General features: G+C 33.8%; 1 protein-coding gene across 1 annotated transcript; it reads left to right on the top strand.

Annotated features, from left to right (window-relative positions):
* Window positions 1–8,151, top strand: LOC124802568 (vesicle-associated membrane protein 4-like). Its single transcript, XM_047263439.1, has 5 exons — window positions 1–304; window positions 388–443; window positions 784–837; window positions 917–1,146; window positions 7,619–8,151. The coding sequence occupies exons 1-5, from the start codon at window positions 239–241 to the stop codon at window positions 7,648–7,650; spliced, it is 438 nt and encodes a 145-aa protein (XP_047119395.1). The 5' UTR covers window positions 1–238; the 3' UTR covers window positions 7,651–8,151.
* Window positions 8,152–11,324: the final 3,173 nt, after the last annotated feature.

The raw sequence follows: 11,324 nt of genomic DNA, 5'->3' as shown, positions 1-11,324 counted from the left end.
AACAGCGTGAAGTATCGCAGGATAGTGCTTTGCTTCTTGCATATAAATTTAACGATTGTGTTGTTCGTAGTTCCTGCGAAAAAAAGCATTAAGAAATGAAAATTGTGGCAATATTTTGCTTGTCGTCTTTGAAGGTATCACTTGAAAATATTTTTCTACTGTGCCAGTTTCAGATGTGATGCAGCAGTTCTTGTTTTGACAAGAAAGATGGTACGCGTTGGTGTTACATGAACGTATAATGCCGCCCAAGTTTAAGAAAACTGTGCCTCAAGAAGATTTAGTGGCCGCCAAAGATGAGGAAAGAGTGCGTTTTTTGTATCAGTTAGTAGTTTGAAAACTGATGTGTGAATTTATTCGGCGTCATTACTCCTGTTTCTCTCGTTTTAGGCTTCACTGTTGGAACAACAAAGTGGAAGTGAGGAAGATGAAGGTTTCTTTCTTAAGTAAGTTATTTATAACGAAAGTAAACATTATTGAACTGTTCAGCAAGTGACAAATAATGGGAGAATTCACTAATCTGTTTCCTAGTGAAGGCTTTAGTAATGCCTGTAAGTGATCAGTTATGTCAATAAGTGAATAATTATCGTCTTATTATGTTTTTGTGTCACTGTCAAATACTATAAAAGTGCCCGAAGTAATAAATTTACACGAACGAGTAATGAGGTTAACTTGTGACTTGGGTACTGTGTGTTTGCCTACTGTTAGTGGTAGTTGCTTTTTATTCAGGATTAATTTTGTTGTTTGAATTTTGTGGATTTACAAGGTAATTTGCATGTTTTTCAGTTCTTCATCAACAAAACGTGAAAAGAAAACCTTAGAAAACGAACGTATTAAACAGTAAGTAATTAATTGATTTCTTGTCGAAGTACCATTGATTTGGTGTATGACAACTGATTTTTGGTGTTTATTGTAATAGAGTCCATGGTCAGATCACCGAAGTAATTGAAACATTAAAAGATAATGTGAAAATCCTAGACAGAGGCAAACGTCTTGAAGAACTACAGGACACATCAGACAGATTGACAGCTGCGAGTATAGATTTCAGGGAAGCTTCTAACCGAATGAAAAGACGTGTCTGGGCTCAGCAGATGAGAACGCGAGCCATATTAATTGCAGTTTGCATCATACTATTGGTGGGTTTGATAGGTAAGTCTTAAAAAGTATCTTGCGATAGATTCATTAAAGAGGCTGTAAGGATTTTTATATCTTAAGTCGCCTGTTATTTTTATGCTTCTGTTATTGAATAGGCTAATATTTCTTGAATTTACTGCTACATCGTGTTGTTAGAGCTATTTAGTTAAAGAAAAAAGTATTCAAGGCCCTCACAACTGCTATTTACAGGCTAGCAAAATATCAAGTGTACTGGCAGTAAACATTTAGGCACAAGACTTTGTACATTTCTGTCAGCATAATGTCTATAGTCTGTTTTTCATGACTATATGCGTAGATTTGATGAATGATGTAACATTATGAAATTGTTGAGATGTGAAGAGTCACAATGGAGTTTGTTATTCTTAAACAGACATGGATACTGTAAACTTTGCCACATGAAGTCTGCTGCTTCAGTCTGTTACTGTGTGTACGAGATATTTTGTAGGCCTGTATAAAATTTGTAAGGTTTTTTGTAGTGGAATACCAAGAATAAGAGCACAATAGCAGAGAAAGTCAATGAGATCCAACTTCTTGTTGTGTGGCTGGGCAATAACTTAAAGTGCAATATTCACAGAGAAAATATACTAAAGAAACAGTGGTTTGTGCTATGCTTTTTGTATTTGTGTCAGTCCTGTGATACCTCCACCCTAAAAACAGTTTATTGTACTTTAGTACTCTGTTCTCTCGCAACAGTTTACTTTGCTTAAGTACTCTATTCTCTTGCATGGTATTCCATTTTGGGGGCCAGTGTTTCAAAAATTTTTGGGATGCGAGAACGCCTCTAATCCTGTTTTCAGGGAACTGAAAATACTGCCTGTTCCCTGCATTTACATATTAGAAACTGTGACTTTTGTTAGTAAGAATTCACATTTGCTTCAGAGCAATAAATCTATTCTTGATCGTAGTACGTGTACTAGTGCAGACATTCACCTATATAGTCAGAACACTGGCCAAAAGGTTGCATGGTGTTAGAAATATGGATGGTTTGCTTTGAAATAAACTGTAATCATCAGTCAGAAAAAATAGAAATGTATTTAGGATTAGAGAAAAAAATATCTTACTGAAGCATCCTTTTTATTCTGTTGATGAATGTCTACCTTAATTTATCCTAAAAGTTCTTGTACTCTTGGTCTACTGTGTGGCACTACTAAGGTATGTATAAGTTTATTGTAAAAATATATAATTGGTCTGAAATGTGCTGTTATGTTTTCATGTTTTATTTTTTTCTTGTAGCATTGTTTGTATGCAGTGACTAAGTTTCTTAACTGTGATCTAGGCTTATGAGCTGTGCTATGCTGAGTTATTAGTGTATTATTACACATAAGCTAATCTGTTTAGCAGTTTCTATAATTTGCGGCTTAAAATTTCTACCACATATTGTAAAGTGAAGTTTTGCTCTAAAAATTTTAAGAGTGTCCAGTATCCTTGTATGTCTCGTACATGTAGGATTTGATAGACTAAATAAAATAGTTGATACATCAGACTTCTCTGTGAGGCAGTGAATTAGGCAGTAGAGATAAGTGTGCATGGAACTTAATAATTATTTGGTGACTAATAATGGTTTGTTCCTAGCAGCAATGTTTCTTTCTGGGGAGGGGCTGATTATTATTATTGTTGTTGTTGTTATGTGATTTACAGTACTGTGTTGAATATAATTGTTAAATTGTAGACTACAGAGAACATCTTTAATTACATACTTATAAATGTTGTTGTTATTATTATGACAACCACTGAGGATGAAGGTAGTATGATGCTTCGTCTGCTTATGTTTAATTTCCTAATAGAGGATTTTAGTTTATAAATTGCACATTATTTGTAATGCGCACTGGCGTACAGTGAATGAGCTGTACCCTTAGATTTCTATGAGTGGGATAATATTTCATTGTGATCTGTAACTAGTAATCCCCAACAAATACTGTCCAAGTTTATGTACTAAGATGACCCAGTATGGAACATTATTTACAAGTTCATCGTAATTTCACAGTTTAACAACACATATGTGCTGTAGACATGTGGTAATTTGCGCATTTCATTTAAAACCACCCAAACCTCATTGCCATTGCCATCATGTCACAGATATTTTTGAAAATTTGGTGTAAGAAAGTGCATAAATAGAAAGAGATAAATTTTTTTTTCATATTTTTTAGATCCAAACTGTAGCTAGGGGGGGGGGGCATTTTGAAATGTCTAGAATTTTCTCCATCTGGCGTCAGTACGAAAGGTAGGTTGAAAGTTTTTAACTACTGTAACTCCCTTATTTATAAATCAATTTTATTCAATTTGGTGTCATTAGAAAGATAAAAGGACCAACTATATCACTAAACTATAAAAATGCTGTTTTAAAGTACACCACAAAAGGATGAAGGGTGACTTGAATGGAGCATCCTGAAGCAAACAGGTATAGTTCTCTGCAAAATCCACTATGATGATGCATGTAGTAACAGAAAGGGTTTCTTTGCTTGATTTGAAGTAGTGACTCTGAGATTTTGATACATAATGATATTGTGTTAAGTTTTGAAGTTTTTTGCATGAGATACTCAACAAATTCATCAGTCGTCTTCATTAATGTCTCCAGTGTTGGTCGATCAGCTTGCATCCTTTGTTTGAATACATTTTCACAATCTTGTAAGGACTCCAGCTCCACAAAAAAATTGCGCAGTTAATATTCGTTAAGACACAGAGAACAGCGATGCATCATGCACTCCCCTTTTTCCAGATTGCACGTAAGTTTCTGTAGAAGTTCAGTGTACGGTTCTTTCACATGTGCAGCATACGTTAACAGCTCTACGTTTTGGTGACACATGCATACACATACAGTTATACATTTCACAACTGTTTACAATAACACATTCTTTTGGCCTCAGTTCACAAAATTTAGTAAAACCAATTTTATCTTCAGGGTATTTATCTCTGAAAGCTAAGTATACATCTTTCAGATTATGTAAATTTAGTCTTTTTGCCTTGTACACTCTTTTGCCATTTTCTGAAGGCACAGGCACAGTCTTTTTATTAGCAGAAATGCGACTTATATCATCTTCACAGTAAAAATTCTGGACACGTTTTTCCACAACCTTACCTATTCTGTTTCAGACATTATATCTCCCTTTTGACAAAATACCATCTTCTTTTAGCAATATCTCGATTTATTTACCATGTATTCTGTAGTGTTAAAAAAATTTGGCGTTTTTCTTTACTCCATGAAGCTGGTGCTAAGGTAAGTATTTGTAGTTTTTCTTTAACAGAACTTGTGCTGAATTTCTCTTTAAGTTCTTGCATTAAAATATTACAGTCTGTACATTCAGCACTACCAGTTTCTTCAGACACATTTTTCACTGAAACATGTAGCACTTCTGATGCTGTTTGTTGAAATTTTAAAGCTAAGCGACAAGACTTGGATCGAATGTATTCTGGATGCCTGTGTTGTGCTCTCTTGGTAACCTTAAATGGTGAAATTTCAAGTAATTCACAACTTTCATTAAGTTTTTGAATAGCTGTAGATGGATCTGGTGTATATTCTTGAGCTTCAACTTTACATTCATCCATCCCTGGAAGGTTATCCCCCATAGGAGATAAAATGTCCTTACGGCATGTTATGCACAGCTTGGTACCTGGGATAAGTCCGAGGGTTTTATATTTCATTGCCTTGGTTAAAGAAATGGGTTTCAAAAATTTCTTAGCAATCTTTTTACCATGCTTCTTAAAAGGGCCACAGCAAATTCATTGTCTGTCTTCAAATGTTCCCAAATAGACCCTTGTGTGAGAACAGCAAACACTCTCAATATTTTCACAGGTGCTTCTTAGCTTCAGTAATTCAATATCAGCTTGATTCAGGATTGACATATGTATTAAATAAATCTCTTCTGACACAAAACCTAAAAAAACATTTGTTTTCCGTTTTGATTTTTAATCAACTGTGTATGTTGCAGAAAAGAACTGGATGGTTTGAAACTTTTTCTTGTTCTCTAATTAGTCAAGAATCTATAAGGGGGAAATGAGAAAGAGTTAATGACCACTCTATATTACACGCGGACCCCTCAGTATGGAACCCCTCGATATGTAAAACCCCTCAATACGATATTCTAAAACCCCTAACTTGATAGTGTGACATATTTTATGACAGTCAGTCAAATGGTACTATAGGAGTGTAGTAAGCTTCATTATACGAAAAACCTCTGATTGTGAAATTGAATTATGTTTATTATAATTTGTTTTATTTATTTTATTTGAATTATTGTATATAAGTAATAAATTTTACATAAATAAAGAAATTTTTTGGTTTAAATTCTGCGTAAAACACTTGTAATGTGAAAAATGTAGTATTGATAATGTCTTAACAGCCTTTAAAATGAAATACCTAAAAATTAACTTTCAACTGTCAACAAAAAAAATCAATGACAAAAATAATATTAATTATTTATTTATTATGTGATTACATATTGTTAAAATTGAGTGGATTAATGATTGGTTTGAAGGTAATATATATTTCAAGTATATAAGTTACATTTAATAAATAAATTAATATACAGATCTCGATTTTTTTTAAAATTTATAATTAAACTGATGAATAGAGAATAAATAATAATTTAAAGCATAATAACTAATTATAAAAAACCTTCAAAACTGAGTTATAAATATGACTAAATTTTAATGTAATGTATTTTTAAATCAATTATCACTGATCATAATATAATTTTGTATGAAACAAAGTTATTTATTAATAAATTATAGTAATATTTATATGAATATATCATTATTTATAATGATAATTGATATAAAAAACACGTGGAAAAAAGTTAAATAAAATACGTGATTTTTTTCACTCATTATAATATTTGATAAATAAAATTCACTAAAACATCTGATAACAAGCCACAATTAAACAAAGCATATACTGCAACAACCGTTTGTAGGTTGTAATATGTTGTAATATGATTGCGTAGTCTAGTGTAAGTTCATAAAAATTATACATCATCAAGGAGCACTGTAATACGTTGAAAAAATGCAACCCATTGCACTTATGGAAGTTAAATTGAGTCTCCGTGGTTATATGTTACGCAACTATGCATGGATTGGATGAATTCTTTCTCTTTTCAATGTCAATCTTTCCTCTTCACTATCTCATATTGAGGTGCTCTATTTCCTGAACGTTATCATATTGAGGGGTTTGTCTGTTCTTTCAAATAACTTACAAGACAAAATGGCTGCTTATGTAAGAAACATAAAATCAAGACCATAAAGTGCACAGACACACACAAACATAACACACACAGCCTGTGTTGCATGTGAGTGTAGCTGCTAGACTGAATTTTTCATTGCTGTTTCATATATTGTTGATCAGCTATTTGAAGCAATTAATTATTACAGCATTGTTGAAAAAGTATAAGATCTAACAATAGAGGACAAACACTCTTCCGGTTTGTTTTTTTTTTTTTATTTTGAATAGTATGGCAGTAGGAATTATTTGAAACAAAAATTCAGATGGTGAAACTTGTGATTTTGCTGAAAAAAAAATTTCTGAAATTTGCAAAAAGAATTTGGTGAGAAATTACATTAATTACAAATTTTCAAACATTTGTTGCTTAGACACAGCACTTTAATAATTTTTATATTATAGCTCTATTTTTTACTTTCCAATCGCACCAAATTGAATAAAATTTATTCATAAATAAAAAAGTTATAGTGGTTACAAACTTAACAAGGCACTCCATTTCTCAACGCCAGTTGGTAGAAGGGGTCCAATTTCAAAATAGTCTCCTAATTACAGTTTTGGTCAAAAAGTTCCAGAAAAAATATTTTAACCCTAACTCATCATTATATACATTCTTACACCAAATTTTCAGAAAAAACTGTGACATAAGGGAAATGACCACTGGGTGATTTCACATGAAATTATCCAATTGACTGTTGTTGATTCATTTTGATGATGATTGTGAAATATCATCATGAAGCTACAGATGATGTAAAAATAATGGATATGATTTTTCATTTTTGTAGTTCCCCATTTGTAGTAGAAGCGCAGAATTCATGTTTGTCACATTGGCTCTCCTGTATTGTATTCCTTGGTATTTCAACAAATTTTCATTCCTTTGCATTTTGTCAATCAACATTTTTTTAGATTTTATTCTGCTAGTCAAATACAAACACCATCTCTGTCTGAACATTGTTAGATGCATGGTCAGTTTGCAGTATTAGAAGTATTTACATCTCTTGAATTTAGAATAAAAAAAGCTTCATATTTTTACTTATGGTGGCTTATTGTTACAAGCTCTACACCCTCGTTAGGTTTTTGCATTTGGAAATAAATTTGTTTGTTGTGAAATAAGTTTGTTTAGTTTTAAAGTAACTATTGGTTGTGGTTTTCCTTGGCACACATACATTGATTTTTGAGTCAGTTGCTACCACATCACATATTTTAATTGCCTGTTTAAATTGCAGTCATTGAAACAGCTATTTTGTTGTATTTCAGTTCCAGTCATCGTCCATTATTCCCGAGCCTGAAGACATCTCTGTGTTCGAATATTTGAAGATAATGTCTTTGAACTTAAATAGGATGTGTGTGTCCTGAAGTGTTCTGCGTTCTGAATAGTTGGAGAGTAGTTTTAACCGTTCCAGTGTATATTACAGCTTAACTTATCAGAACTTACATGTTTTCAGTTACCTCTGTTTAACTGTGTTTATTGGGTCATTGGCACAGTCACATTATGTCACACTTAATCATTAAGCCTGCTAGTGCTTACTCAATAAATTGAATTGCTTATGTATGATTTAATTATCTTGCCAAATAATCCAGGCTGTGCACATTATGGCAATGTTAAAACAGTAAGGTCATACAGACTGTACAGTGAGTTGTCAAACCAAGCTTCAGGTTGGAAACATTGAATAAATCATGTAAGCTAGTCACAAAAATTTTTTCAGTTATGTGACAGAATTCTGTGATTCCATCAACATACATGTGCATATAGCTATTCATAAATAAATTAATATGTGCACAATTCAGAATTCCCTGTCTGTCATTGTTTGGCACCCCTTTTGTACTGTGCATACACATGTGAGAAACAAAAATGCATTTGCCGACATCAAATTTGTTTCTTACTTTCTTTCAATATTTTATACATACCTTGTGTAAAATCACAACTTAATTCCCCTCTTGCAATTGTACACTCTACCTACTGACTGACTGACTTCTTACTATACGCTGCAGTGCTGTGAAATGGCACACATGGGCTACATGGTGAAGCATTAGCCCATTAAACCATTAGAGTTATCCAAGCATCTAATAATGGAAAATCCAGGATGGAATAATGACAGTATTTTGTAAAGGATAGATTGCTACTCACCATAAATAGAAGATATAGAGTTGCAGACAGGCACAACAAAAAGATTGGTAAATGTGAGTTTCCAGCCAAAGGGCCTTCTGTAAAAATGGTCCATGTCTAGATGTTGCAACAGTAGTATTAGGATCTACACAGTAACAATCTGAAACGCGTTTTTTCCCCCACTTCAACAAAATTGCCTGCAGTATATTTGTAAGTTTCTTTTTATCCTCATTTGTTAAGAGACCTATTTTATGTTAGAATTTCCTCATAAACATTAGACAGTGCCTGCCCAAAGAAGAGAGAGTCAAAAAGTAGCAGTTACACAAATATCAGTAATAATTGCTTTATGTATTGCAACTCTGATGTCATTAACAAAATCACATTGACAATATCTGCACATCAAACATGAATGCTGTTTGTAAGTCAACCATAATATTTTTAAAAGCTTTTTCAAAAAATATGGAGCCAGGCAGTCATCAAGATGCATTTTTCTAGGGGCACCCTATATTATTTGCAGAGTTGTATCTATTTGGTGGCAAATATCGTTTGACATTACATGTCCATCCTAAAGCAAAAAACTTAATAACATATGTGGGGAAGTAGCTCTGAGAAAATGATGATAAAAGAGATTAAATGGCCAGAGAGCCTTGTGGTCATGAAATAGTATACGTATGTCGGGACAGTGCCTAGGTCAAGTTCAGGCGCTAGACATTATCTGTTTACATGTGTGTGGCTCCTGTTATTGTGTTTGAACAACAAACTAGTTGGTGTGAGTTAAATAAGCAAATTATAAGTGCTACTGGTTAATCAGAAATTCAGCTGAAGTAATTGTAATATTTTTGAAACAATTGCTGAGACAAGGAAAGGAAGTTCAGCCGCACAAACATATTGGCAGACATGTAAAGATGCGAAACAATAAGGTAAGTATGGTAACTCTGCAGTCAAACCAAAGCATTTCAAAAAACTGTTTCTCAGCAAATTATCCGTAAGTTAAATTACACAGGATTTGAGAAAATGCTGAATTTAAATGTTAATATGTTTAATGGACAGAATGTGGCAACTCAGTTATTTTAAACCTTACTCACAGGTCCATTAAGAAAGTAATGAACCCATCTCTTGCAAAATACAGAACTTTACACAGCAAATAGAGACACAGGTGATGTGTGTGAGAGTTGTGCTTACGTGTATGTTTTCTACTTCAGAAGAAGGCCGTATGGCCAAAAGCTTCACTGTATAGCAGTCTTTTTGTTGTGCCTGTCTGCTACTCACCATCTCCTTATATGGTGAGTAGCAATCTATCCTTTTCACAATATTGTCGTTACCCCATCCTGGACTTTCCATTGTTTAACTCGACATTCTTACAACTACCAGTGGTAGTTTGGCACGGATTTGTTGAGAAAACTGGAAAAAATGCACCAGCAATGGAAGAAAATTAAGAGCCATGTAATAGTTCCTGTCTATAGAGAATTTCTTGGTTTTGTAGCGATGTAGTAATGTAAGTTTTGAGGCACTTATGACCTCCCCTCCTCAACACAACTCTTGTCTTGACAGATTTTGCAAAGAGGCTGCAAAAAGTGAACCTGTGTTGGATGGAAAGCATAAGAAAGAGTGTCCAAAGGTACAAAAAGTTTACAGTGCTGTGAGTGAAGTTGTGAAATGCCCTGACAGATTAAACTGTCTGCTAGACCAGTACAACAGCCCGTGCCCTTACCTTTCGTAGAAATGCTTTTACAGACTGACCAATCCTGGCACAACTCATGGTCCATCTCCACTGTTGTTAGACCTCTTATAACCTATCAGGAAATTTTGGACCAATAAATCTGTAAAAACCTGAACTTGTACATTGAATTCCGTGTAATGAGTGTCCATTATAAAGTTTCACTGTTATGTTCCTGAGAAAATAGAAATATGTTTGGCACTGTGAAATTTCAGATGAATGTAGATTTTGAATGTACAGCTCAGAGCTTATCAAATAATTACACTGATATTACAGCAGCTGACTTCCATTAGGATAGCCTACAGAAATAAAAATTCTTAGTTTAAGGTGACAAATTATGTGGAAAATAAATTTACCTTCTCCTTTGTATCCCCTCCATGGGTTACACATCGAAAATCTTAATTGTTTAGTCAGCATCTGTTCATTCATATAAGATCAGTCAAATGAAAGGTATAGCAAACTTGCAATCTGACGTGCCAAATGCAACAGTGTCTTTCATTGGTCTGTCAAATGACGACTCGTAGTGAAGGCACCCTCTCGTTTTATCATATGACAAGTCGTGTGCTTAAAGCATTAAAAAAATAGAGAGGAGGAGAGAAATAAATCTGATGTTGCTGTTCAATTTAACTGTTGGATTTTGAGACATAAGCAAAGTGAAACTGGATAATTTCTTTCCAGAGTGTGTCGAAGTGATATTAATTTAATAACCTAAACTAGGCTGAAGGCATCTGCATCCCTCCACACTCTTCAGAACAGAAAAGATAATTCGTTCAATCAGAAAAGGAAACTTGTACTAGTAATTGTTTATTAAAATCGTGTCATCTTGTCATGTCTTTCTCAGAATGATGCACAGCATTTGGATCTTGTGCTGAACACACGTCTACAATATATCTATGACATTCATCATTTTGATCATATTTTACAATCTTTTGCACAGCTACATCCAGACAAGTGCTGAACTTTCAATGCGATATATGTGCTTTACTGTCTGCTCAAGCTTTATGGAGGATGTGAGTTGTTGTAGCTACATACCAATGAAAAGATTAACACATGGTAGGAAAAGATGGGAACAGCTTAAAATCATTTGTGAGAGGAATGGTGGGAGCGGGTTTACTGTCCCCATATCTCACCTCGGCCTT

Source organism: Schistocerca piceifrons, chromosome 6 (assembly GCF_021461385.2).
Source record: "Schistocerca piceifrons isolate TAMUIC-IGC-003096 chromosome 6, iqSchPice1.1, whole genome shotgun sequence".
Classification (NCBI taxonomy): Eukaryota; Metazoa; Arthropoda; class Insecta; order Orthoptera; family Acrididae; genus Schistocerca; species Schistocerca piceifrons.
This window is presented reverse-complemented; position numbering and strand designations above follow the sequence as displayed.